General features: G+C 52.1%; 1 protein-coding gene across 1 annotated transcript; it reads left to right on the top strand.

Annotated features, from left to right (window-relative positions):
* The first annotated feature begins 52 nt into the window (after positions 1-52).
* Positions 53-27,652, top strand: Prkd2 (protein kinase D2). The gene is made up of 18 exons (XM_021644132.2): positions 53-1,009; positions 3,113-3,251; positions 4,733-4,864; positions 5,743-5,897; positions 5,996-6,221; positions 7,312-7,389; positions 7,464-7,617; positions 10,012-10,129; positions 10,585-10,662; positions 12,234-12,492; positions 14,003-14,055; positions 14,710-14,782; positions 15,514-15,620; positions 16,104-16,265; positions 22,225-22,323; positions 23,683-23,950; positions 26,749-26,834; positions 27,079-27,652. Exons 1-18 carry the CDS (start codon positions 770-772, stop codon positions 27,277-27,279), a joined length of 2,628 nt encoding a protein of 875 aa, XP_021499807.1. The 5' UTR covers positions 53-769; the 3' UTR covers positions 27,280-27,652.
* The last annotated feature ends 345 nt before the right edge of the window (positions 27,653-27,997 follow it).

Genomic DNA, 27,997 nt, shown 5'->3' with positions numbered 1-27,997 from the left:
TCGACGAGGCTCCTCCCTGTGATGTCACGGTGCCCCACGTTGATTGGCCGTTTGCGCCATCGCTCCGGAGACTTCCTTCTGGGACGCCGCCGACTTAAACTTTGACGGGGCGGAAAAAAAAGAGCTACCCGCGCTGTGCGACCCTCCCTTGCCCCCCACCCGCCCCGCCTCCGGTAACGCTCCCTTCTCCGCCGCCCCCGACCCAACTTTTCTCCAACTTTCGCGACCTGTGAGAGTCTTTTCTTTCAGCACTGGCCCTGGGGACCCCTCTCTCCCCATCCCTGAGCCAGTTGGGTCCCTATGATCCACTAACTCTCTGACCAAAGACTCCTGCTTTCTACCCCCAAGACAGAGCACCCTCAGGCCGGCTCTGAGTTCGATCCTGCCGTCAAACACACTGGATCCTGGGATCCCTCTGCTTCGATCTCAACCTTTCTCCCAGGGGCCTTGGGTCGCAGGGTCTTTTGATTCCAGGGACCCTGCCCGACCCGATTTTCCTTTCTGATTTATTGCAGCCTTCCAGTGTCTTGGGTACCCTTCCCCCAAACCGCTGCTTTTCCTTCTGATCTGTGCGCCTCTGACTCCCGGCGTGTGACCCACTGGATTCCTTTTTCTCTCACTGCCCAGGATCCCGCCATCCTCGAGTTCCTCAACCTGACAGATTTCTCTCTCAAATGCCTGTGTTCTTACCAGCACCGCACGATAGCTCTCGGATCTAGGTCCCAGGTTCCTCGGTGAACTCCGGGCGGCAGGTCCGGGTCTGGCCCCTATGGCCGCCGCCCCCTCCCATCCTGCCGGACTCCCCGGCTCCCCGGGGCCTGGGTCTCCTCCGCCCCCCAGTGGCTTGGAGCTCCAGTCACCGCCACCCCTGCTGCCTCAGATCCCAGCTCCGAGCTCGGGGGTCTCCTTCCACATCCAGATCGGATTGACCCGAGAGTTCGTGCTATTGCCAGCCGCCTCCGAGTTGGCTCATGTGAAGCAACTAGCCTGTTCTATCGTGGACCAGAAGGTGAGGGCATAGGGGCTCTCCTGATAAAGGGGAGGAGGCTTCAGAGGTGGCCTGGGGTTATTGGGAGGGGAGAGAGAGGCCTAGGCGACAGACGAGGAGGGGCACTAACACCCCCCCCCCCGTTGTGCCGTTGTGTCCTTACTCCACCACCGGTTTGAGAGAGGCCCGGACAGGGTGGGGTGCTTCGAGAGGCCTCCCCAAATTGCGTGTCGCTGCTTGTTGTTTTCTGCAGCAGGCAGGGAGGAAGGGAGGAGCCTGCCAGGTGTGGAGTGGGGAGGAAGGGGCAAGAGGGCGTAGCTGATCAGAGGGACCTGGGCTGATGGGTCCATCCTGGGCCTCACTCTTTGGAAACAGTAGAAATTGAAGCCATACGGACCGTGGTGATCGGGTGACACGTGTGGGTGTGGGTGTATACACAAACGGTCAGGGGCAAGCCAGGTCGGGGAGCAGTCCCTACCCTTCCTCAGGCCTGCGATGGGGTGTAAAGGAGCAAGGCACCCCCGAAGCCGTGCAGACACTACCCCTTCTCCTAATTACAGTTTCCCCATGCTACCCTTAGTTTTGGACATCAAGGTTCCTCCCCTGAGTGTCATGCGAAGAAGGAACCTTAGGACCAGATGCCCAAACCCTAGAAGACTTAACAGTTACAACCGGTCTGGTAGAGCACTTGCCTAGCAAGCAAAAGCTCTGGGTTCCGTCCCCCAATCCTGGGGATAAGAGCGGGAGCATGCCTGTTTGCAGTTCAAGTGCCTGATTCTGTGAAAATGTGAGAACTTCTGAGTCCTAAGTAGTTGAAGACTGAAATCTTTTCATACTAAGGCATTCAAGTATTAGAATCTTAAGTTAATCATGTTGCTACATCCTAAGAACCCTAGATGACACTGATAATATGACAGTTACAATTGGAACCCAGAATGTATACTTCTATAACGAGAGTGCATTGGAATCCCAAAACATCCGGATGTGGGCTTTTTTCAGGCTCCTGGAAGTGGAGCCTTTGGGCTTCTGGGAAGCAGCAGGAACAGGGCCACCTCCCCTGTTTTTCCAGCTGATGGCTGTAGTTTAAAGACCTCCCAGCCCTCACACTTTTGTAATCCCAGCACTGGGAAGGCAGAGGCAGGAGGACCATGAATTTTAAATCAGCCTCTGCTACACATCCAGAGCCTGTCTCAAGGTGAAAAAAGAAAAGGAAACTAAATGAAACCACCATCAGGGGCAAGGCAGTACTGATTTTCTGTAGATCAGGGGAACTGTGGCACCAGCTCCCCAAGTCTGGCCCAGCTCCCACTCCTAAATCAGACGGCCTTATGGGAAGCAGAACTGGGGTGTCTCTACAGTGTCCGTGGAGTACAATTCTTTGTATTAGGGTTGATATCCCCAGCCTCCCCTCCTCAGGCCCCGTTTAGTTTGTTTTCTGCTCTCCCTGGGGTACAGGTGCCGCTGGGCCCCCCAGTTTGCCTGCCTTCCCTTGCCCCACCTGTGCAGTTTCACTTTCTGTTTGACACCGTTTCGTTTCCTGCCCCCTCCCAAACTGGGGACTTGCACACCTGGGGCTTTGGAGCACTGGATGTAGAGAGGCCTCCTTCTATTTTGAGCAGTACCCCCCCAAAAAAAAGTCCTAAGCCCCCCTCCTTTCTAGTTCATTCTGCCCCAATACTGGGCTAAGAGCCAGGTAACAGGGACAATGGATTCAGGAAGGAAGCTGGGGTGGAGATGTAGCCGAAAGAGGAGGGGGCTGATCACTCAGTGTCCCGCCAGCTCTGGGAAATTCGGAACATTCACTGTGCTCCCGGAGCCTTCAGCCCTCCCTTCCCCGTCCCCCCCAGCCCCCCCCCCCCCGCCAGTCCCTCCCATGCCAGGCCCACCAGACTCTGGCCAGAGTCTCCGTCCCAGCACACCTGGGGCCCTCTGCATCCTGCCGCCTCAAGCTTAGGTTGGAGGGGACAGGCAGGAAGCGGTGGGCTGCAGGGTCAGTTTCCGGGGGAAACAGCCGGCCTTGCCCCTAGAGGGTTCCAGTAGGCTGCCGGGCCGCCGCGCTGCTGTCGCCGCTGCTGCAGGCTATATTGGGCTTTTCCGTTGCCATCTCCCTCTCCTGCCCCTCAGTTCCCGGAGTGTGGCTTCTATGGCCTGTACGACAAGATCCTGCTCTTCAAACATGACCCCACATCGGCCAACCTCCTGCAGCTGGTGCAATCGGCTGCAGATATCCAGGAGGGCGACTTGGTGGAGGTGGTTCTGTCAGGTGAGAAGTGGCAGTCACCCGGGGAATGGGAGCGGGCCTCTGGGAGGGGTTAGCTGATGGTGGAGCCCTCCTGTAATCCCAGTATTCCCGAGGCACAGGCAGTAAAAGAGCCGCAAGTATGAAGTCAACTTGGGCTAAAGAGTGAGACCTTGGGCTGGACAGTTGGCTCAGTGGTTAATAACACTGGTTGCTCTTTCGAGCCTTGGGGTTCAATTCTCAGCACCCACCCAGCAGCTCACAAACACTCACTCCCTCTTCTGGCCTCTGTATGCCAGCAAAACACCATACTCGTAAAAACAAACAAACAAACAGTATATCTTTAAAATAGGGGGAGGAGGCTTATCAGGAGATGTGCCTTCACCAGGCGGTGGCGGTACATGCTTTTAATCCCAGCCCCTGGCAGAGGCAGGCGGATCTCTGTGAGTTCCAGGCCAGCCTGGTCTACAAAGCAAGTCCAGGACAGCTAGGGCTACACAGAGAAACCCTGTCTCGAAAGAGAGAGAGGGAGGTGCACAGTAGACATCTGAGGGAAACTAGTTAGCTAATTTACCTATTTATTTGAAATAAGATTTTTACCACGTATAGCTGGGCACGATGGCGCACGCCTGTAATCCCAGCACTCACGGAGGCAGAAAGAGGTGGATCTCTGAGCCAGCCCCCACCCCCACCCCCAAAAAATCTTACTGTGTAGCCTTGGATGTCCTGGAACTCACTGAAATCCTCCTGTCTGACTCTGGGATTGAATATGTTTACCATCACCCCCAGCTGGTTAGCCCACTCCCTTTTCCATACTGGGCAACCCAGCACCTTGCCCATGCTAGGCAAGCACTGCACCAGGGAACTGTACCCTCAGCCCACCAGAACTGTCCTGCGTTTGTTGAGAAAGAGAGAGAGAGAGAGAGAGCGCGAGAGCGCGCGCGTGTGTGTGTGTGTGTGTGTGTGTGTGTGTGTGTGTGTGTGTAAAGATTAGAGGGCCGCTTGTGGGTTCACCAAATAGGGCCCGGCTATCAAACTTGAGTCATCAGGCCTGGCAGCAAGCACCTTTTAATTGCTGAGCCGTCTTGTCGGCCCCAGCCCCTGTTTTTTTTTTTTTCAAGACAGGGTCTCACCATGTAACCCTGGCTGCTCTGGAGCTCGCTCTGTAAACCAGGCTGGATTTGAACTCACAGAGATCTGGTTGTCTCTGCCCTCGAGTACTGGGATTAAAGACCCGTGCTACCACTGCCGGGCATTCAGGACTGTCTTAACATTGGAAATAAGTAAATAAGTTCTCTGCCCATTAAACAGCTCCCCATTAACTCCTACCTCATCAGGAGGCATATAGTATTTTGCCCAGTGGGAACGCTGGGATTTTATTTTACTTCTATATTATTTAAATTTGAGACAGTTTCTCTTTGTAGTCCTAGCTGTCCTAGAACTTGCTGTTGAGCAGGCGTCTATCCTCCTGGCTCAAGTGTCTCTACCCTCCTTGCCACCCACAGCCTCGGCCACCTTCGAGGACTTCCAGATCCGCCCGCATGCCCTCACTGTGCACTCCTACCGCGCGCCGGCCTTCTGCGACCACTGCGGAGAGATGCTCTTCGGTCTTGTGCGCCAGGGCCTCAAGTGCGATGGTGAGACTGGGAGGGTGGGGCATGGTAGGCAAAGCTGGGAAAGGTGGGCTGGCCTGGGCTGAGGGGTGAAGCTTAGAAGGTGAGGGACTTGCTCAGGGAGAGCATGGGAGAGGATTGGGGTCCAGGTCTGTGGGCGGAGCCCCGGGATGTGGGCGGGGTTAGGAACTAGAGACAGGCCTGTTCTGGAAAGGGTGCAGAGCCCAGAAGGTGATCGTTGGTATAAGTGGGGTTAAGGGCAGAGCAGGGAGTGGTCAGTTCAGGCCTGGGGATAGGGCATGCGAAAACGGGGCTCCAAGGATAGGCACTTAGGGACATGTCATGGTTTCGTTTGTTTGTTGATTTGTTTTTATTTGTGTGTGTGGGGGAGTGTTCTGCTGAATAGATGTCTGTTGTACCACATACATGGGGCTCAGGAGTGGAACCTGGGTCCTCTACAAAAGTAACAAGCGTGTCAACTGTTGAGCCATCTCTGGGGGATCTCGAGGTGTGGTAGTGGAAGGGTGAGCTCGGTCAGTCAGGGATGAAGCAAAGATGCAAGCTGAGGCGTTAGCCAGGCGGCTCCAGAGTCCTCAGGGCAGCCTGTCGGGGTCTCAGGCGCAAGCTGCCTGGCCACAGGCAGAATTCTAAGCTCTGGGAATCTCAGCTCCTTAAAGCTTCTGGCCTAGTGAAAATTAGGCCCGTTCCTCAACCAGGCTAGAACCAACGGGGATACGGACTCGAATCCAGCGCACAAAGAGGTCTAGCTGCAACACTGAGTCCTGGGTGTCCCATCCACTTTTGCTGGGGGGTGAGGGCCAGACAGTGTACATGTGAGCTTGAAGCAGGGGCCGCATAGTGGGTTCAGGCTTCGGCTCTGATGGTCGTGCGTCCCCCCATAGGCTGCGGGCTGAATTACCACAAGCGCTGCGCCTTCAGCATCCCCAACAACTGCAGCGGTGCTCGCAAACGCCGCCTGTCATCCACGTCCCTGGCCAGTGGCCATTCTGTGCGCCTTGGCAGCTCCGAGTCCCTCCCCTGCACTGCTGAGGAGCTGGTGAGAGCGTGGAGAGTGGGGAGGGCCGGAGGCTGGGTTATGACGGGGCCAGCCCGATGCTAATGTGAATTGTTTCTTCCACCCTTGCTGCCGGGTAGAGCCGTAGCACCACCGACCTCCTTCCTCGCCGACCACCCTCGTCGTCCTCCTCCTCCTCTTCCTCCTCCTTCTACACAGGCCGTCCCATTGAGCTGGACAAGATGCTGATGTCTAAGGTCAAGGTGCCACACACCTTCCTTATACACAGCTACACACGCCCCACTGTTTGCCAGGCTTGCAAGAAACTGCTCAAGGGTCTGTTCCGCCAGGGCCTGCAGTGCAAAGGTTAGTGGGTCCGTGGGGAGGACTGTGGGTCTGAAACTCCCCCCGGAGGCACGTAGGAGCTCTGACCCATGTCCTGGATCCTGGCCATTCTGGAAGTCCCTGGAGTTCTGGAACCCAAGACACTTGGAAATCTAGATTCCCAGGACTGAATGGAATTCCTACCACGAAACCCAAGAATCTGAGAGTCAGAGAACTTTAGAGCTTTAGAGTCAAGACTTTTGGTATTGTCTACAATTACACCCCACAATCGCACCCAGCACTTAAGAGGAAGAGGCAAGGGGATCAGGAATTCAAGTCTAGCCTCGGCTGTATAGTTTGAGCACAGCCTGAGTTACACAAAGTGATCTGAAAGGGCTGGAACTGTAGCTTCCTTGGTAGAGTGCCAACCTCACATACCAGAGGCCCCACATTCCATGCCCAGGACTCACCCTGAGCCAGATAGTGGCACACAAGCCTGTAATCTCATTACCTTAGCCTGGGACTTAAGTCACCTTTTGCCTTAGCCTGTTCCTGGCCAAGCTAAGCTATAAGAGATCTTCAAAGCAACCGCATCAAAAATATCTGGAAGAGCTGGGTTGTGGTAGCACACGCCTGTAATCCCAACACTCAGGAGGTAGAGGCAGGCGGAGCTCTGTGAGTTCCAGGCCAACCTGGTCTACAAAGTAAGTTTCAGGACAGCCAGGGCTACAAAGAGAAATCCTGTCTTGAAACAAACAAATAAAATTCTGGAAAAAATAGGAGAAGGAAAAAGGCCTGGGTCATTGGGATGACTCAGGTTGCTTGCCATCAAGCCTCATGGTCTGAGTTCAATCCCCAGGCTCCACAGACATCTGACACCTTCCTCATGGCATGCATTGCACCCCTGTGCATGCGTGCACAGGTGCACACAGACACACAAATAAATTTATCTAATAAAAAATATAAAGTTTGATCTGGTGGCCTGTGCTGCAAGATCAGTACTTGGTAGTTAGAGCTAGGAGAACAGTGTAGGCTACAGAGTAAGACCATGTCATATGTGCACATATTCACACACACACACACACACACATACACAGTAACTCCTGCCCATTCCTTTATCCTGTCCCTTCAGACTGCAAGTTTAACTGTCACAAGCGCTGTGCTACCCGAGTCCCAAACGACTGTCTGGGGGAGTCGCTCATCAATGGAGGTAAGACTCCTTAACATATAAGAGGGAAGGGGTGGGAAAGAGTGGAGGCCCTTCTGATGCCCCTGTGCCCCTAGATGTGCCGATGGAGGAGGCTGCCGACTACAGCGAGGCCGACAAGAGCTCCCTGTCGGATGAGGTGGAGGACTCTGGTGTCATCCCAGGCTCCCACTCAGAGAACGCCCTCCATGCCGGCGAGGAGGAGGACGGCGAGGGAGGCAAGGCCCAGAGGTACCCGGGGGCCCTTTAGGAGGTTCTCTCCTACCACAAGCCTCTGCTTCTCTGTCCTTAAAATGGGCTGATATCAGAGTAATAGTAGAAATGTTCTCAGTTCCTGAGCCCTAGCTTTTTATGCTTTGGTTAAGGGCCAGTTGTGGTAGCACACACATTTACTCCTAGCACTCAGGAGGCAGAGGCAGGCGGGTCTCTGTGAGTTCAAGGCCAGCCTGGTCTACAAAGTGAGTCCACTGTAGCTCAAAAAACAAGAGCTGAAGAGGTGGCTCAGAGGTTAGGAGCACTGGCTGATCTTCCAGAGGTCCTGGGTTCAATTCCCAGCAACCACATGGTGGCTCACAGCCATCTATAATGTAATCTGATGCCCTCTTCTGGCATGCAGACAGAACACTGTATGCACAATAAATTTAAAAAATCTTAACAAACAAATAAAAAAAAAATATGTGGCCAAGTAGGCCTTTAATCCCAGTACTCGGGAGGCAGAAGCAGGTTTCTCTAACTTCAAAGCCAGCCTTAGAGTGAGTTCCAGGACAGCCAGGGCTACGCAGAGAAACCCTGGGGATGATTTGGGGAATTATGTGTATGGATGTTTGCATGTCTGGGCACTACATGTGTGCAGTACCAGCGGAGGCCACAGGAGGGCACCAGGTGCCCTGGAACTGGAGCTACAGAGAGTTTGTGAGCCTCCACACGGGTGCTGGGAATCAAACCCAGGTTCTCTGGCAGAGCCAGTGCTCTTAACAACTGAGCCATCTCTCCAGCTCTGTTTTTCTTCTTAAAGAATGGTTTTGCATAACCCAGACTGGCCTCAAGCTGAGTTTGAACTTCTGGCTCTACCTCTCAGTTACTGGGATTACAGGGTTGAGCGGCCATGCCCAGTTTAGGTGGTGCTGGGGAGCCAACTCTGCATGCTTGGCAAGCACTGTACCCACTGAGCTACATCCCTGGCCCTTGGCTTCCTTTGGGGATTTTTCAAGACCATGTTTCAAGCTATCCTGCTTCTTCAGCCTTTGTCTCCCAAGTGCTGTGATTATAGGTGTGGTGTGCCACAAAGCGTGTAAAGTGCCACCTTAAAATTGGATTCTTCCTTTAAGGTCACTTAAAAGACCTTGCCCTGCTCTTTCTTTATAAACTTCAAGGGCAATTTATTAGTGTTTAAAAGAAAAACAAGACAGACAAATTGTGAGTCCTCTCCGCTGCTGTGAGGGGCTAGGTAGAAAAGAAAGGGTCCAGCTTCTTGGAAAGCCAGAGATCGAGGCACACCGAGGTTAGCCAGGTACTTGCTAGGCACCTGGCTTCATTCTGTTGTAGAACTGGGGCTGGAACCCGGGCCTCTCTGTATGGCCCATGCTCTGCCTCCAGTCCAAAGCCTAAGCCTACGGTTAGCTTCCCAGCCCGGCCCTTCAATAGTCCCGTTTGCGCTGGGCGTGTGGCTCAGGTGGTAGAGTACCTGCCCAGCCAGCAGGAGGCCCTGGGTGACACCCCAGCACTGTGTAAGGCGTGTGGCAGAACACGCCTGTAGTCGAGTACTCAGGAGGACCTGTGCTAGCCCAGGGTACAAGAAACAATCTCAGAAATCAAAGCCATGGGCCGGAGAGATGGCTGTGTGGGTGAGAGCTCTGGCTGTTCTTCCAGAGGACCCGGCTGCAGTTCCCAGCACCGCGTGGTCCAGCCATCCATTTTAAGGGCTCTTAACTGAGTCAGGTACCGTGCTGTGCGAGCAAAACACTCAGACGCACAACATAAAAGATTTTTTTTTTTCTTTTTTGAGACAGGCTTTTTCTATGTAGCCCTGGCTGTCCTGAAACTTGCTCTGTAGGCCAGGCTAGCCTCAGATTCGGGGATTCGACTTCCAACTCTGGGATTAAAAGCATTCACTACCACGCCCAACTAAAATAATTTTTTAAAAAAGCAAAGCCAGACTGTGAAGCTAGCTCACTGAGTAAAGGTGCTTACTGTGGAAGCCTGGCGACCTGAGTTTGATCCCTTTAAGGCACATACAAGTGGAAGGACAGAACTCGCTTCACACACTTGTCCTCCACATCCACATTCCGGGGGTGGAACAGACCTGAATCTATACAACAAGCAAAAGGAATCTTTAAAGGGGGTGGGCTGGAGAGATGGCTCAGTGGTTAGGAACACTTGTTGCTCTTGCAGAGGACCTGGGTTTGGTTCCCAGCACCCATGTCAGGAGGTTCACAGGGCATGGCACACATTCCCACAAACAATAATTTTTTAAATTAAAAAGCACGAGTTTCCTTGCTATGAAAATCTAAAATCTCAGTAGGTAAAAGAGCAGCGTTTTCACATGACTGCTCAGAGATGTCCCTGTGGCCCCAGGCAGGACATCAGTTTTGCATGTGACATGTGGCGTCTCACCCACCCCTGCAGCTCGCTGGGATACATCCCGCTGATGCGAGTGGTCCAGTCTGTGAGACACACGACCAGGAAATCCAGCACCACTCTGCGGGAAGGCTGGGTGGTCCATTACAGCAACAAGGACACACTGGTGAGTGGGGGGCATGTGTAGGTGGGCGGGTCTGCTCTGGGACGTGGGGACAAGTGGGCGGGGTCAGACTTTGGGGAGTGCTCAGAAGCCCAGGTCTTGGTGGGTGGGCCAGAGTTATAGGTGAGTAGGTGAGGCTAGTTGGGTGTAACCAGATTTAAAAGTTTGTTGAAAAAGCTTGGGCAGATGGACTACTTAGTGGTGAGGTGGGAGGGGACAGAGTGGAGGAGGGCCAGGAAAAGGCAGGTAAGATGGGTCTAGGAGCCGAGGTTCTGTGGGCACTGCTAGCACCGAGGGTGTGTTAGAGGGAGGAGGCTGGGCAGGACGTTCATCGGGCGGGTTGAGGGCGGGGTGGATGGTGGGTGAGGCCAAGCAGAGCCATCGTCCCAGCTAGAGGAGGAGCTAGGCTGGGCACTGCACCTGGCTGACGGTCTCACCCTGTCGATTCTCCCTGACAGAGGAAGCGGCATTACTGGCGCCTAGACTGCAAGTGCATCACCCTCTTCCAGAACAACACAACCAACAGATACTACAAGGTGGGCCTTGTCCCCCTCCTCCTCCTCCAGCGGCCACCGCAAATCCTGACAGCTCCCAGACTGCCACCCACTGTCTCCCTGCCTCTCCTCATGTGGCCAGTACTGCCCTCCTGATTCCGTGCTTTCCAGCTGGGGGAGCAGGGCACGTTCCTTAGCCCCCCTGGCCCTCAAGAGTCTCAAATACTAGTTCTGCCCTAAGGCCAGTCTGAGAATCCAGAAATAATCTGTGAAAAGCAGTGAGCTCAGGGCCTGCCATGCACAAGGCTCCTGATGCTGTAGCTGGACTGGCCTGGAACTCCCAGATCTGCCCGCCTCTGTCTCTTGAGTGCTGGGCTTACAGCCACTGTGTCCAACCTTAACGTTAATTGGTGGCCTCTAGTTTGTCTTTTCTGCAGCTCCTTTGTGGGGCGCTGTGTTACTGTCACCATTTCTGGTTCTTCACAGTAGTCTCTGTAGTGTGACTTTGCTGCTCTGTAGCCAGGGAGTCCACTAAAAACTTCAGAGTTGGCCAGACATGTACCTGTGATCACAGACAGCATTCTGGGAGGTAGAGTTCAAGACCAGCCTGGGCTATGGGAGACCCTGTCTCAAAAGTAAAATACACACTTACAGAAAGTCAGTGTTCTGTGACTCCGTTGATCTGGGAGTAAAGATCAGGTTCCCCAGCTTTCCTCAAGTCTCCCTTGACATGCTCAGGCCTGTTTCTTTCTTACTTTCCATATCTCTATCTCACCACATAGCTTGTTGCGTAAGTCACTTTTTTTCAAACCCAGGGTCCAACTTGGGCCTGGCAAGCACCCCACTGTGGAGCCACGCCCCCAGCCCCTCTCGGGGGGATTCTAGGCAGGGCCTCTACCAGTGGACTGTGTCCCTAGCCCTCTTTCTACTTTTTTGTTTTTGAAGCAGGGTCTCACGAAGTTCCTTAGGCTGGCCTTGAATTTGTGATCCCTTTGCTGCAGCCTTCCATGTGACTAAGATTATAAGCTTGTGCCACTGAGACTGGCTGTCACTTAGCTTTTTTTTTCCTTCCTCTTGTCTTCCCTTCTTTCCTTCCTTCCTTCCTTCCTTCTTCGGTGTTTTGCCTGCCCCATAGTCCTTATGCTTTCTCTCCCACAGAGCTTTCTTCCTGTCTGCTGTTTTGATATCGTTTGTCTCATGGGCTTTCCACACATAGCCACAAACTGCACCTCCTTGCTCCAAGCCTTTCCGCAGCTCCCTCTGTGGCCCTTAGACAAAATTCAGCCTTCTGCATATGGCCCCAATGGTCTTGTGTTGACCCGTGTCCTTCATTTATACATCAAACATTGATCAAGAGCCTCCAGTGAGTACTGTCCCATGTGATGGCACAGCAAGCTTTCCTCACGCCTTTGTACATGCCTTTTCCTTTTCTCCCTGCCATCTGACAGCTCTTACGGTTGACATGGGTACTGCTGGGAGGCCTTTCCTCACCTGTCTTTTTAGACCAGTGCTGTCCTTGTTGACTTCAGCTCTTATGTGTCCCTCTGAGGGCCTGGGAGCTGCAGGAGTGCCCCCCTAAGCTTGCTTGTACTGACCGTTCCATCCCTTGCCAGGAAATCCCACTGTCTGAAATCCTTGCAGTGGAGCCAGCTCAGAACTTCAGCCTCGTGCCTCCAGGCACCAACCCACACTGCTTCGAGATCATCACAGCCAATGTCACCTACTTTGTGGGCGAGACAGCTGGCGGGGCCCCTGGAGGGCCAAGTGGGCAGGGGACCGAGGCCGTTCGGGGTTGGGAGACAGCCATCCGCCAGGCACTGATGCCCGTCATCCTCCAAGACGCACCCACTGCTCCAGGCCACACACCACACAGTAAGTGTCCATGCAGGATACCTGATCAGCTCCTAGGTGTCCTGGGAAGGGCAGGCCTGAAAGAAGGCATGCTAGGGAGGGCTTGTGTCTGGGTTTGAGTCTCTGGGACGCTGAGGATGTTGACTCTGAACCTAGCCTCGGGAATTTTCCAAGTGCCTTTTCTGTGCCACGGCAGGACTGGGATGAAGAAGCTGGGAAGCCAGAGGGGAAAGTACATCTCTGGCACAGTGTGGACCAGAGAGGGGAGGCAGGAGAGAGCCTGCTACACGTGAGGGCCAGTGTGTCAGGAACACAGCAGGCTGGGTGGGTTGAAGCCACAAATAGATAAGGCTTCCGTGAGGCTGTGTGTCAGAGCTTCCCGCTGTGGAGAGCAGTAGCAGAGTCACGTTTAGAGGAAGGACAGGGCCAGGTTTGTATTTCATAAGATCCCCCTGGCTTTGTTGGAGTAAGGAACAAGAGAAGGACAGGATTGAGCTAGGAATAGCAACACATACTAACTCCTTCCATCACTCAGGAGGTGGAGGCAGGAGGATTGCTAGGAGTTTGAGGTTCAAGGCCAGACTGAGCTATACAGCAAGATTCTGGCAAAGAAGAAAGAGGGGAAAGGGAGGAAGAGGTAGAAGGGGAGAGAAAGGGGCCACAGAGATTGTGCAGTGGTCAAGAACACTTACTGCTCTTGCAGAGGGTAAGTTCAGTGCCCAGCACCCACCTTGGGTGATGCAAGTTGCAGCCGCCTGCAACTCCAGGCGGTCCCATGCTCTCCCCTGGCCTCTGTGGGCAACTAGACTCGTGTGGGTGAGTGCATACACACTTAAAAAGTAAAAATAAAAATTGTTTTTTTAAAAAAGTGGAGAAGGGGGCTGGAGAGATGGTAAAGCGGTTAATAGCACTTCCAGAGGTCCTAAGTTCAATTCCCAGCAACCACATGGTGGCTCACAACCATCTATAGTAAGATCTGGTGCCCTCTTCTGGCATGTAGGTGTACATGCAGGAAGAACACTGAACATAATAAATAAATAAATACAATAAAAATAAAAAGAGGAGAAGGGAAAGGGCAAGTTTGGGACAAGGAAAACAAGAAAGAGTCTGGGGTGGGTTGTAGGTGGGGACAATAGCGTGGGTGGGGTGTGGGGAGGTAGGAAGGGGCAATAGGGGAAGAGAGGCATTTGAATGGCAGGAGGGAACAGGACTTCGTCTACGCCTTAGTTGGATTTGTAATGTGGTGAGGTCGGTTCCAGGGAAGTTGCTGGAACCTGTTGCGACTGTCCCTCCCAAGCGTCAGTTTCCCACTCTGTTAAATGGACTCAGCACATGTCCATTCCTCGGCTCTGAGGACACTGGGTAAAATGCTAGGTGTAAGATTGTGAGGTCCCATTCGGAGCCTCTTGGTACACCTGGCGTTCTCTGGTGATTCTCAGATGGGGATGTTACTGTTCAGAGCGTCACCTCGGAGAGGTGACAGCTGTGCTGGGCCCGGAGCCTGCTCACGTGTCTCTGCCCCTCCTCCTAGGACAAGCTTCTCTGAGTATCTCTGTGTCCAACAGTCAGATCCAAGAGAACGTGGTAAGCCTGGTGCCGGCGCACGGCACCTTTCTGTCTTTACTTCATTTGAGGTTATTACGACAAAACACGCTGCTCAAAGCAGACCTGTGGGGCTGGAGAGATAGCTCAGCAGTTGAGAGCACTTGCCCTGAAGAGGATCTCAGTGGGTTCCCAGGCACCCACATGGCTGTCTCCCAGCCCCCTGTAACTCCAGCTCCAGAGGACCCCACATTCTCTGCTGGCCTCCTCCGGCACCTGCAGTCACATGCGTGCACAAAAAATACACATAATTGAAAATAAAGTAAAAAATGTAAAAGCCACTGAGGAGAGAAAGGGTATATTTTGGCTCAGAATTCCAGGTGGCAGTCAGTCACTTCAGCAGGCCTTGCCGCAGATGGCCGCGTCTGCAGCCACGAGCAGAGAGGAATGTATGCGTTCCTGCCTGCCACTCAGCTCACCTCCTCCTCCTCTGTGAGGTCTAGGACCCAGAGCCAGAGAAGGGTGCTCCTCACTGTTTGCCTGGGTCTTTCCACGGCCATGATAAGACAGTCCCTCCCAGGCCACCTGACCTGGACTGTCATACGCGTCGGCTTTCATCTGACCCTCAACCTCTGTGCCCTTGACCCTCTCTCATTTCCAATCTGTACCTGTGACCCTGCTGTCTCCACCTCACAGGACATTGCTACCGTCTACCAGATCTTCCCAGACGAGGTGCTGGGCTCCGGGCAGTTTGGAGTGGTCTATGGAGGTAAGGATGCCACAGGCCTGCCTCAAGAGGCTGACTCAGGTGGCACCGTGCCCTCCTCGATGCCCACCTCCTGTTTTGGGAAGCTGGACCCCAGGTGCAAAGGCTTGTAGGTTCCTTTTCTTATTAGGAAAACCCGTGGGCTTCTTGCCTGTTATCAATAGGAGAGGTTCATTCTGGCTTCTCATTGGTTATGCATGTAGTAGCCCTTGATATGATATCCATTGCCTTTCTCGAAGCTCTCTCTACCTTTAATTTGCAACCCAAGATGCCCTCAAGCTTGTGATCCTCTTGCCCCAGTCTTCCAAATGCTCGGATAATGGATAATAGGATTGCATCACCGTGCCTGCCTTGTTTATTTTTGTTGTCTTTCACTTTGTAGGCGTGAAACCCAGGGCAGTCTGCATGCTAAGCAGGGGCTCCACCACTGAGCCACACCCCAGCCCCTCACTGGGGGATTCTAAGCAGGGGCTCTACCACTGAGCCACACCCCAGCCCCTCACTGGGGGATTCTAGGCAGGTGTGCAGGGGCTCTACCACTGAGCCACACTGCTAGCCCCTCTTCTCTCTCTTTCACTCCCCAGCCCTGCCATCCCACCCCTCATATTGAAAACACCTCAGAGAAACCACAAAGGCCTCCAGTGTTCTTGCTCAGTTTCATCTGGGTCTCCATAGAGTGGGAGAAGGAAATGGAAGTCTTGCTCTCCTTTATCTTTCTTCCGACCTGCCCTCAGGAAAGCACAGGAAGACTGGGAGAGACGTGGCCGTGAAGGTCATCGACAAGCTGCGCTTCCCCACCAAGCAGGAGAGCCAGCTCAGGAACGAGGTGGCCATTCTCCAGGTGTGACCCTCAGGATCTCTGCATGTGGAGAGCCTGCCCTTCCCGCTTGCTCCACAGTCTAAGGGTGGTCAAGTTAGGCTTCCTGGAAGAGAAGGTGTGCATGCTGGACCTGAGGGGTGTTCCGAGCAGAGAGGGGCCAGGACAGCCTGTGCAAGAACCCTAGAGCCATGGAAGAAATGCGGCCGGGGAGGAGGGGAGGAGGGTGGGAAGAAGTGCGATGGGCTTTCTTCTAAAGGTACCTAGGAAGATTTTGTGGGCTGGGGGATCAGCAGCAGAGCATTTGTCTAGCTTGCAGAAGAAAAACAATCTAATAGAAACCAGAGCTACACACATACAGCACACCTCGCTGTATTCGCAAGCTTCCTACAATCCCCTTATGCCCAGGCCTTCCCCACAAGTTCATGATGCAAAGCACTCTAGGGGCTTCCCACCTCTGGTCTTACTGATCTCAGTCCTGACCCTTCTTCCCGCGTTCCTGGGCAGAGTCTGCGGCATCCCGGGATCGTGAACCTCGAGTGCATGTTTGAGACTCCTGAGAAGGTATTCGTGGTGATGGAGAAACTGCACGGGGACATGTTGGAGATGATCCTTTCCAGCGAGAAGGGCCGGCTTCCTGAGCGCCTCACCAAGTTCCTGATCACGCAGGTGTGCTGTGCGCTGTGGCTTCGGGCGCCCTCTGGTGGAGGCGCGGAGAACAGGCTGGTGTCCCGGGTAGTCAAGAGGGCAGATTAGAGAAATAGATGGAAATCATATTAATAACAGTAAGAGATAACTAATAAAGGGACAGAAGCCGAATGTGGTGGTATATTCCTAGAACTTGGGAGGCAGAGGTAAGCCAGAACTCTGTGAGCTCAAGGCCAGCTTGTGCTATGTAGTGAGTTCAGGACAGCCAGAGCTACACTGTAAGACCCTGTCTCAAAAAAAAAAAAAAAAAAAGGAAAAGAAAAGAAAAAACAAAAGTGGACAATGACAATTGGGGCGCAGTAAATACTATGATATCATCACAGTCTCTCCCTGTGGCAGCCCTGCCCACTGTGGGGGACATCACCCACCATCCAAGGCAGAGGGCTATCACTGTCACCACTGTGTCCCTGTACTCCCCAGCCCAGGACAAGCATAGTCCAGAATCTGGGGGAGTTTCGGTCGAAGAACCTAGTGAAGGGTTGAAAGATTGCGAGACGGAGAAAAAAAATTCACCCTTTCGTAGTAATAGCTATTATGAGCAGTTTTAATAACCTTCCCGTGCTGGGGTCAAAGGCGTGCACTCTTCTCCTGTCTCACTCTTCTTTTTGAGAAAGGGTCTTGTGTAGCTCAGGCTAGCCTGGAACTCATGTAGATGAGCATGACCTTACACTAGGGATCCTCGCGCCTCTGTTTTCTGAGTGCCCTCATATGGACTTGTACCACCGGGCCCAGTTTCTGCAGTTCTGGGACTCAAACCCAGGGCTTTGTGGGCTCCACAAAGAGAACAGAGTGACACCCCCTGATGTTTGCATGTTTTCGTATGTGTGTGCGCGCGTGCGTGTGGACTCATATTGTCCAGGCTGGCCTGTAACTCCTGTTCCTCCTGCCTTCACTTCCCAAATGCTGAAAGCACGGGCTTGCTGCCCGTACCCAGCTTCTCACCGTGAGCGCAGCGCCGTGAGAGCTGCAGCACAGCTGAATACCCCTTTAGGCAGCTGACTTGAGGTGGAGTGCTTGCCTGCCCAGCATGCACCTCGCCTTGGGTGGGAGCGGCAGCGCTGTATAAACCACGAACAGACTTCCTGGGAGGCAGGAAGATCCGGAGTCTAAGGCCGTCCTCTCCTATCAGCGAATTCAAAGCCAGCCTGGGCTACGCGAGGCCCTGTCTCACAAAAGTAAAAGACAGTTTTTATTGTCTAAACCCTTTTCCATCTTTTCGACCAACCCAGTGGGAGGATGCAGGATGCGTGTTTTCACCCGTCTTACTAATGCTGGATACAAATGATTGCCAGGCTCAGAAAGGCTCTTATTTATTGGCTTTTGGCGTTTTGAGACAGGATCTCATGGACTTGATGCTCGCATGTACTTGATGTGATGCTCCTGCATCATCCTTCCTGCTGCTTGGATCACACGTGTGTGCCCACACTCAAGTTATTTTGGTCTATATTTTATGTCAACTTTGTACATTTTTTAATTAATTATTTAATTAACTAATTAATTTTGGGTCAGGTCTAACTTTATAGACCAAGTTCTCTTGAACTCACAGTGATCCATCTGCCTCAGCCTCCCAAGTTCTGGGATTAAAGACATGTGTCCCAATGACAGAATTATTTTCTTTTTTAAGACTTATTATTTATACAATATTTTGCCTGCATGCCAGAAGAGAGCATGTGGTTGCTGGGAATGGAACTCAGGCCCTTTGGAAGAACAGCCAGTGCTCTTAACCTCTGAGCCATCTCTCCAGCCCCTGACTTACTATCTTTATGTAGATAAGTGTTTAGCTTAATGTATGGTATGGGGGCTGGAGAGATGGCTCAGAGGTTAAGAGTACTGGCTGCTCTTCCAGAGGTCCTGAGTTCAATTCCCAGCAACCACATGGTGGCTCACAACCATCTATCATAAGAGCTGGTGCCCTCTTCTGGCGTGCAGACAGAACATTGTATGCTAAATAAATAAATCTTAGAAAAAGCCAAGGATTTAAAAAAAAAAAAATGTATGGTATGAACCACTGCGGTCTGTGCAATGCCTCTGGAGGCCAGAAGAGGGCATCAGATGTCCCTGGGAACGCGAGTTGTGAACCACCCTTTGCGTTGGGAATTTAACCCTGGTACCCTGGTCTTCTGGAAGAGCAGATAGTGGTCCTGATCACAGAATTGTCTCTCTGCTCTCTTATTTTGTTTGTTTTTGGAGATAAGGTCTTAATATGTATCTGTGGCTGGCCTGGAACTCTGAACTTAGACAAGGCTTTCCTCATACAGCGGAGTTTCTGTCTGCACCTTCAAACAACTGTGGGTCACTAAGCATACTTTTCTTTTTTCTTTTTTTTTTTTTTTTGTTTGTTTGTTTTTTGAGACAGGGTTTCTCTGTGTAGCCTTGGCTGTCCTGGACTTGCTTTGTAGACCAGGCTGGCCTCAAACTCACAGAGATCCGCCTGCCTCTGCCTCCCTGAGTGCTGGCATCACAGGCGTGCGCCACTGCACCTGGCTACCAAGCATACTTATTGCAGTATAAGTGCTCTTTATGTATGATAGATATGAGGTCATTGTCCTTTGTACTGTTTGATATGTTACTATCTTTACTGTGTGAGTTTGCCTGTGTGTGTGTTGTTCATGAGCTACAGCTTGAGTGCATAGTACACTTATGGAGGTCATGGGACAACTTGCAGGAGTTTGTTCTCTCCTTCCCACAGTGTGGATCTCAGGCATTGAAGTCAGGCTTGGTGGCCATCTCTGCAGGCCTGTTCAATCCTTTCTATCCCAATATTTGTTGACAGCTTTCTTTTCTTTCCTCTTCTGTTGTTGTTTGGAACATGGTCTCCTATATCCTAGGCTGGCCTTAAACTTGTTATCTAATTAAAGAGGACCTTAAATTCCGGGTCTTCCTGCCTCCACCTCCCCAGTGATAAGCTGGAACCCTGGGCTTTGTGCATGCTAGCTAGGCCATCACTCCACCCTTGGCTTTCATTCTCCCTTAAAAATTTAACCTTTTCTTCCAACATTCCCTGGTGTGGCCTGAGTTCATTCCTTCCTGGAAGGGCCTCCCCTCTGGCTGGGACTCTTCACTCTGGGACATTTCTATTGGCTGTAAGGCATCCCATGTTGTACTTGGCCATGCTCTGACCTTCTGAACCCCCAGCAGTATGCCTGGGTTTGCTGAGCATTCTGGGAAATGGGACAGAGGCCCCCTGAGGCATCCAAATCCTGACTCCTGGAAGAGGGAGCTGAGTTCTTTCAGCAACCAAAGCAATTTCTCTCGCTGGTCTTCCATTTTATCCTGCCACTCTCTCCCTCCCTCCCTCCCTCCCCCCACATCCTCTTTCTGCAGATTTCTGTCCTCGGGTTCTTGCCTTCCCCACCTCTAAGCACTGGACCCAGTTCTTTCCCCCTGGAACTTTAGGCCTCACCATGGCCCTTCCAGGTAGGTACCCTTAAGTCCTGACCTCAGCAGGGCATGGTGACACAAGCTTGTAACCCTAGCACTCAGGAGGAAGAGGTACAAGGATCAACTCAAGACTAGTTTCAGCTACATAGAGTTTGGGACTAGCCTGGGATACATAAGACCCTCTCTTAAAAATAAAAGGAGGTGCCAGGTGTGGAACAGGCAGGTGCATCTTAGCGAATTCAAGGCCAGCCTGGTCTACAGAGTGAGTTCCTAGCCAACCTCCGTTACATACGGGAGACTCTGTCTCAAAAACAAAATGAAATATAATCGCACAGAATTAAAACAAAGGAAATCCCTAGACAACATGAGCTAGAGTGAGACCCTGTCTCATAAAACCAGACGACGGTGTAGGGAGTGTGGCTCCGTTGGGACAGCGCTTGTCTAACACTTGCCCTGGCTTCCATCCCTGGCACCACAAAAATCAGGAAGTATGGCACATGCCTGTAATTCCAGCGCCGCCTGGGGAAGTGGAGGCAGGAGGACCAGAAGTTCAAGGTCATCAAAGGTATAACAAAGTGAGTCCAAGCTTTGAACTTGAGATCTTATCTAAAAACATAGCTAAATAAATACCGTAAAACCCTTGAGGTGGGTATCATTACTGTTCCCATTTCAGAGAGTAGCAAGCTGAGACTCAAAGATGTAACAAGTTGTCTAAATCCACAGGTTAGTAAATGTGGAATCAGGTTTTCTACTTGAGCAAGTAGCTGCTTTTTTACCTCTAGACCAGCGGTCCTCCACCTGTGGGTGACGACCCCTTCAAGGATCCAACAACCCTTTAGTGAGGGTCACATTTAGATGCCCTGTATATCAGGTATTTACGATTCGCAACAGCAGAATTGCAGCTATGAAGTAGCAACAAAGTAATTTTATGGTTGGGGTGAGCGCAGCAGGAGGAACTGTGTTAAAGCATCACAGCTTTAGGAAGGTTGAGAACCACTGGCCTAGGCAGAGGCGCGTACATTTGCTATATAACCCACATCTTGCTTACATTGTTTGTTGATTGCATTGCCTTGTATTAAAGGATTTATTTATTTGATTTTCTAAAACATCATCTCTACTGGGCCGTAGTGGCATAAGCCTTTAATCCTAGCACTTGGAAGGCAGAAGCAGGTGGATCTCTGAATTCAAGATCAGCCTGGTCTACAAAGTGAGTTCCAGGATAGCGAGGGCTGCACAGAAACCCTGACCCTGTCTTGGAAAAAAAAAAAAAAAAGGATCTCACTGTAGCCCATGCTAGCCTAACACTCATTATATAGTCTAGGCTGGCCTTGACCTGCCTCCCTCTCTTCAGTGCTGGGATTATAGACATGCCCTACCACACCTGGCTTAATATTACAGCTTAAAAAAAATGTTTATGGATATCAATGCTCTGTCTACATCTACACCTCATGCCAGAAAGGGCATCAGATCTCACTGTGGATGGTTGTGAGCCACCATGTATTTGCTGGGAATTGAGCTCAGGTCCTCTAGAAGAGCATTTGAGCCATTTCTCCAGCCCCAGTATTACAGCTTTTTAAATGGTGAGAATTTTTGTAATTCTTTCTAAAAATTAAATTTAGTATGTTGTGTATGTGGAGTGAGGGAAGGGTGCATGCACAGTACAGGTGGGGATGCGAGGAGGACTTGCAGAAACTGCTTCTCTCCTTCCACCGTGTGGGTTCATCCAGCTTAGTGCCTCCCCCTGCTGAGCCATCTTGCCAACCAAAACAGGTTTTGCTGCTGTTGGTTATTGTTTTGTTTTTGACACAGGGTCGCACAGCGCAGCTCTGGCTGTCCTGGAACTCCCTCTATAGACCAGGCTGGCCTCAAACTCACTGAGATCATGCCAGGCAGTGGTGGCATGATTTCAACTTGTGATCTTATCTAAAAACATAACTAAATAAATATCATAAAACCCTTGAGGTGAGTGCCTTTATTGTTCCCATTTTAGAGAGTAGCAAACTGAGACTCAAAGATGTAACAATTTGTTTCTTTAATCCCAGCAATTGGGAGACAGAGGCAGGCGGATCTCTTGAGTTCAAGACCAGCCTGGTCTATAGTGTGAGTTCCAGGACAGACAAGGCTACACAGAGAAACCCTGTCTCCAACAAAAACAAAAAGCAAAAACTCACTGAGGTCCATTTGCCTCTGCCTCTCAAATGTTGGGATTTAAAGGCATGTGCTGTCACATCAGGCCTAAAGATGTTTTTAATAGCACCACATGAAGGAAGGGTCTTGGGAACCTCTGCTGTTTTAACAACTCTTTAGGGTTCTAAGCTCAGTTCTCCCACCCCTCCCCACTATAGCCCAAGCCTTTGTAGAGGTCTACGTGAATCTCTTAGCTCTTGGGAGTAAGTGGGTCTACGGTTTCCGGGATTCCGTAATGGCTCCCTCACCTAGACAGCATCCTTAGAGAAGCAGGGAAGGCCTGGGTGGGGCTCGCAGGTGGACATCACGACTCTCCCCTCCCTTTCTCACTGGCCCTGCCTCCTCTGCTCAGATCCTGGTGGCACTGCGACACCTGCACTTCAAGAACATCGTTCACTGCGACTTGAAGCCGGAGAATGTGCTGCTGGCATCAGCCGATCCCTTTCCTCAGGTCCGTCCTGTCTCCTCCTGGCCTGGGGCACGTCCCAACAGCGGGGCAGTGGGTGGTGACTCCAACAGCCCAGGTGCAGGTCATCTCTCAGTCCAGCTGCATCCTGGGGCTGGGAAGGTGGGACGTGGTGAGGCACCCCCTTCCCTGCTGGCCTTCATGGTCCATAGTCTAGCTAAAATGAAAAAAGACAAGAGGTGCAAGAAACACACGTGGCCCTTTCCTTCACTGCGGTAGTGGGGAAAGTGCCCACATCATTTCCTCACTTCCCACTGACCTTTCTCTCCTTCTAGGGATGGAACCTAGGGCCCTGCTTAGTCTAGGAAGGTTCTCTACCACTGAGCCACACCCCAGCCCCTCACTGGGGGATTCTAGGCAGGGGCTCTACCACTGAGCCACATCCCAACCCCTCACGGTGGTGGGGGGGTAGGAGGGTCGAGGGGGTTAGGCAGAGGCTCTACGATTAAGCTAATCTAACCCTTTTAAATTTTTATTTGACACAAAATCTCTTCTTCTCTCGAGATCAGGATTTCTTTTTGTTAATCTATGTTTGTTCTGACTTTAAAAGTAAATAAATCTGCTGGGGTGGTGGCAAACACCTTTAATCCCAGCGCTCAGAAGACAATGACAAATGAATCTCTAAATTCAAGGCCAGCCTGCTCTACAGAGCAAGTTCCAGGCTATCCAGGGATACACAGAGAAACTCTATATTAATAAACAAAACAATAAATAAATAAATAAATGGAGTTGCTCAGGCTAACCTTGAACTCAGTCTGTTGTCCAGGCTAGCCTTGAACTTGTAATCCTTCTAGCTCTGCCTCCCCGTACCTCACCAGCAGGTCCTGCATGCTTGGTCTTCTTTAATCCCCAGAAAGTCCTAGAAGTTAGCCCATTGCCAGCTTGGAGGACTCAGGGCCTTTGTTTGGAAATCATGGGCCCAATCTCAGTGGAGGGGCTTCTAGAATGTCGCCTGTGATCCCTCTTTCCGTCCATACCCCCACCTGTCCAGTAGGGAGCATCACCAAAGGGCATAGGAAGGCTGTGACCCGTCCTAGGAGGCAGACAGACAGCTATAGGATTATCTAGTAGAAACTTCTTCATACTGGTCACAGTCCAGTGCGCAGCTGTCTGTGGGTTAACTTAGGCCATCCTCGTGACAGCCCTTTGAGACAGCTCCTGTCATGTTCTTCCTCGTGTTCGAGGTGCGGAAACTGAGGCACAGGGAGGGGAAGTCACTCACCTGAGATCGCTCGGCTAGTGAGTAGTGAGTGGCAAATCCTGGAACACGAAGGTAGCGGTGGTGTGGAGGTGCAGTGGCATGTCGGGGAGGCGGCGCCGTCATGCCTCACCGTTTCTTTGCAGGTGAAGCTGTGTGACTTCGGCTTCGCTCGGATCATCGGCGAGAAGTCCTTCCGGCGCTCCGTGGTGGGCACGCCTGCCTACCTGGCACCTGAGGTGCTGCTCAACCAGGGTTACAACCGCTCGCTGGACATGTGGTCTGTGGGCGTGATCATGTACGTCAGCCTCAGCGGCACGTTCCCCTTCAATGAGGACGAGGACATCAATGACCAGATCCAGAATGCGGCCTTTATGTACCCCGCCAACCCCTGGAGCCGTATCTCATCTGGAGGTGAGCCATGGTGGACACAGTAGGGAGCGAGAGGGGTGGGGAGAGGCCAGGCCTCAGACTTCACGAGGCTGTAAGGGTGGGGACTGAAAGCAGAGGGAGAGCACCACAGGAGAGGCTACAGCTACTGGCAGGAAGGGAGTTGGGTAGAGCTGCCTGGGTGGGCGGGACTATAATGTGGGCGTGAACCCAGGTCAAAATGTGGGTGGGGCTGAAAGAGGGGCCATCAAAGAGGCTGGGCTGTGTGAGTGGGGAGAACTGTGAGGGTGAACGCCAGGGAACAGCTATCTTGTAGGTAGAACTCTGGCACCCAGGGGTGTCATGGTGGCTTGAGACTCTAGGGCAAGCACAGAACCAGAGTACTGGGTAGACAGGTTTCTCTTTTGTTTTGATATTTTATTGGGGGGAGGGGTATTTTGTCTGCAGGTGTGTGTGTGCATCATAGGCAGGCCCTAGTGCTCCTGAAGGCCAGGAAATGGTATCAGAGGGCCTGGAATGTACACCTGCACGCCAGCAGAGGGCATCAGATCTCACTATAGTTGGTCGTGCGCCACCACGTGGTTGCTGGGATTGAACTCAGGACCTCTGGAGGAGCAGCCAGTTCTCTTAACCTCGGAGCCATCTCTCCAGCTGATCCCCTGGAACTAAAGTTGCAGGCAGTTGTGAGCCTCCACATAGGTGCTGGGAACCTAACACAAATCCTTTGGAAGAGCAGCTAGTGAGTTTTCTTAACTGCTGAGCCATCTCTCCAGCCCCAAGTCAGCTGTCTTTGTATTTTTTTTCTTTTGCAACACCAGGGATTAAGCCCAGAGCCTCAGGCATGATAAATTCTCTAACCAAGCCATGACTAAACTCAACCAACAGACCCCTTTGTTGCATTTTAGCTTGAAAGAGGGTCTCACTAAATTTCCCAGGCTGGCCTTGAACTCATTTTGTATTTCACTGAGGCACTGAACAGAAGCTAGGACGGTAGGCCTGAGAGCCACCAGGCCTGGCTGACACTCAAGTTTTGACAACAGCATATGGTTTAGGAGTCCTGGGACAGATGCTTGGGGCTTTGAGGGTGAGAAGCAGCTTGTCTGTGAAGGACCCTGAGAGGAATGGGACTAGAGGAAGCCAGAGTGGCCTACACAGATGTCTGCAGCCTCTCCGACAGCGGCAGGAGCCTAACTCTATGAATGGAGCAGAGATGAGCCTGCAGCTTGGAAATGTGTCCAGGGGAAAGGCAGCTCAGTCTAGGAGTGTGGCTATGGGGTGGTCCAGCAAAAAGGTGCTTTCTGGGGACCCAGAACCTGATGGGGATGGGAGGAAAAGGGAGCCAGGGCTGGGAAGACATTTCGATATTTTCATCAGAGGCCCAGCGGTGGGTCTCAAGACAAGCTTGTTGCCTGGCGACTGGACCTGGGAGATAATCCCTGAGACATGAAGATTTGGGATCCAGTGTGGGGGAGGATGTTTTATTTACATAACATTTCCATTGTGTTAGTATAAGAAATCTACTGTGGGAGATTTCTGCAATCTCCTGCAATCTCCCTAGGGGCTGGGAGTGTGTCTCAGTACTAGATCTTCTGCCTAGGATCCCCCAGTGAGGGGTGTAGGGTTGTGGCTCAGTGTTGGAGCTCATGTCTAGAAAACATGCTGAGAGCCCAGGGGAGGGGGGCAGGTCAGTGGTAGTTCTTCTGGCAATTACCTGTGAGGTGCTGGGTGCCCTCTATAGCAGTGTAACCAGAACCCCATCATAAGTTATCTAGAAATGGCTCAAAGCAAGCAGGGAGATTGTGCGGAGGCTGTGCACAAATTCTGCTGTTTCCTATAAAGAACTTGAGCATCTGTGGAGTTTGGTATCCATGGAATCCCTGCAAATATTGCCCGTAGGCTAACACGGGCCACGCGGTGAAGCCCTGTCTTTCAAGATGTGCTGCCGGTGACAAAGCTTCAATGGGGCTTTGGCTTCAACAGCTGGCTCTCAGTAACCCTTCCACGTGAGTCGTCCGCAGGCGAAGGTGACGTCGGTGCGCGGCAGGACTTTGTCCGTATGGCAAAGCTCCCAGTATGTTAGCTCCCTGCCGACCGCAGGGGTGTGAGGATTCCATTCGCAGTCAACGTCTTCGCCTCAGAACCTATTCTCTTAAAAACTGGAGCCAGAAGAGCTGGACAGATGTGTCCGCAGTTAAGCCTGCTTCAGCTCCTGCAGAGGATCCACAGTTAGGTTCCCACCGTCCACGCCAGACAGGTCACAAGCCCCTAGGATTCCAGCTCCGGGGTCCCGGCGCTCCCTGCTGGTGTAATGCGATACCTCCATTCACTTGTACACACACACACACACACATATATGTGAAAATAAAGTAAATTTGGTTTGGTTTGGTTTGGGTTTTGATACATAAAAGTAAGATTTTTTTTTTATAGTGTCTCACTATGTAACCTTGGCTTTCCTGAACCCACAAAGACCCGTGTGCTTCTGCCTCGCGAGTGCTAGGATTAAGGGCTTGCACTACCACAACCAGTCGAAAAATAAAACAATTCTTAAAATTTGAGCTGGTCACACTTTGAGCTGGTGCATACTTACAATTTCAGCAATTGCCACGTGTAGCCCAGGCTAGCCTTGAACTCCCGGTCTCCAGCTCCCACCTCCCACGTGTTAGAATTACGAGGGGGGCCACCATGAGTGACAGGATTTTTAATTTAATGAGAAAATCAGGGATAGGTGTTTGTTCACCTGGGCCAGGCTGCAGCTATGCCTCCGTGGCAGGCGGGGTGGGGTGTCTTGTTGGAAGAGCCTCATCTGTCTGCTTCCTTCACAGCCATCGACCTCATCAACAACCTGTTGCAGGTGAAGATGCGCAAGCGCTACAGCGTGGACAAGTCTCTCAGCCACCCCTGGTTACAGGTGACGTAGGGAGTGGGGGCAAGAGGAGGCGGCAGAGCCAGGCGAGTTAATTGGCTGGGCGAGTGATTGGCCCTCCTGCTGCTGCTCTGTGGTTGGGAACGAAGATGCGCCGCTATTGGCCGGGCCGGTTGTGGGGCGTGGTGCTTTGCCATCATTGGTTCCAGCGGAATCCAGGCTGTTGCTGAGATTGCTGAACTCTGCCCAGCTTGGGGTGCCCAAGCTAACCCAGTTTTCCCCTGCCCAGGAGTATCAGACGTGGCTTGACCTCCGAGAGCTAGAGGGAAAGATGGGCGAGCGATATATCACCCACGAGAGCGACGACGCGCGCTGGGATCAGTTTGTGGCGGAGCGCCATGGGACACTTGCAGAGGGGGACCTGTGTGGCGCCCGTCTGCCGCAGGACCACGAAATGCAGGGGCTGGCTGAGCGGATCAGCATCCTCTGAGGCCAGCGTTCCCTGCTGGGCCGCTTTCTCTGGAATCCTGCACAGACTGGATGGAGCAATATGCAGGGGACCAGGGCCGCCTGGCTCTCTGGTCACCGAAATAGACTCTTCCCTGGGCCATGGTCTTAGTCTCTCATGTCCCAATCCTAGTCATTAGGCTGTTGCCCACAAGAAGGACTGTATGAAAAGGAAGTTCCAAGCCTGCAGAGATGACTCTGTGGGTACAGGCGCTTACCGCCAAGCCTGACAACTTAAGTTTGGTCCCGGGATGAACCTTTTTGAAGGAGAGAATCAGCTCCTCCCAGTTGTCCTCTGACCACCACATGTGCCCACACAAACACATGCAATAAATAAACGTAATTTTTAAAAACCAGGCTCTCGCCATAGTTATGCGAGTCTACAGTCCCACTCACTCGGAGCAGCTGAAGATGGAGGGCTGCTTTAAATTCAAGGCCAGCCAAGGACTCAGAGTGTGACTCTGCCTCAAAAAAAAAAGGACACACAGCTTTCTGTGCTGGCTGCTGCCTATAGTTCTAGTGCTGGGGAGTTAAGAGTCAGAAGGATCGAGTGTTCAAGGCCATCCTTAGGTACATGTTGAGTTCCAGGCCACTCTGGGCTCTTAAGACCCTGTCTCAAAACCCAGAAAGTGGATGCTACAGACAGTGGTGAAGACAAGGGCAGAAGGGGAAGAGTTTGGGGAGGAGCACTCTCTGGAGTA

Source organism: Meriones unguiculatus, chromosome 1 (genome assembly GCF_030254825.1).
Source record: "Meriones unguiculatus strain TT.TT164.6M chromosome 1, Bangor_MerUng_6.1, whole genome shotgun sequence".
NCBI lineage: Eukaryota > Metazoa > Chordata > Mammalia > Rodentia > Muridae > Meriones > Meriones unguiculatus.
This window is presented reverse-complemented; position numbering and strand designations above follow the sequence as displayed.

Bases quoted from the DNA above. Each gene is read 5' to 3' on its own strand.
- Prkd2 (XM_021644132.2), top strand. From the start codon at position 770: ATGGCCGCCGCCCCCTCCCATCCTGCCGGACTCCCCGGCTCCCCGGGG. The intron at 4,865-5,742 runs GTGAGACTGGGA...GTCCCCCCATAG, and splicing joins CCAGGGCCTCAAGTGCGATG to GCTGCGGGCTGAATTACCAC. The intron at 12,493-14,002 runs GTAAGTGTCCAT...CCCTCCTCCTAG, and splicing joins TCCAGGCCACACACCACACA to GACAAGCTTCTCTGAGTATC.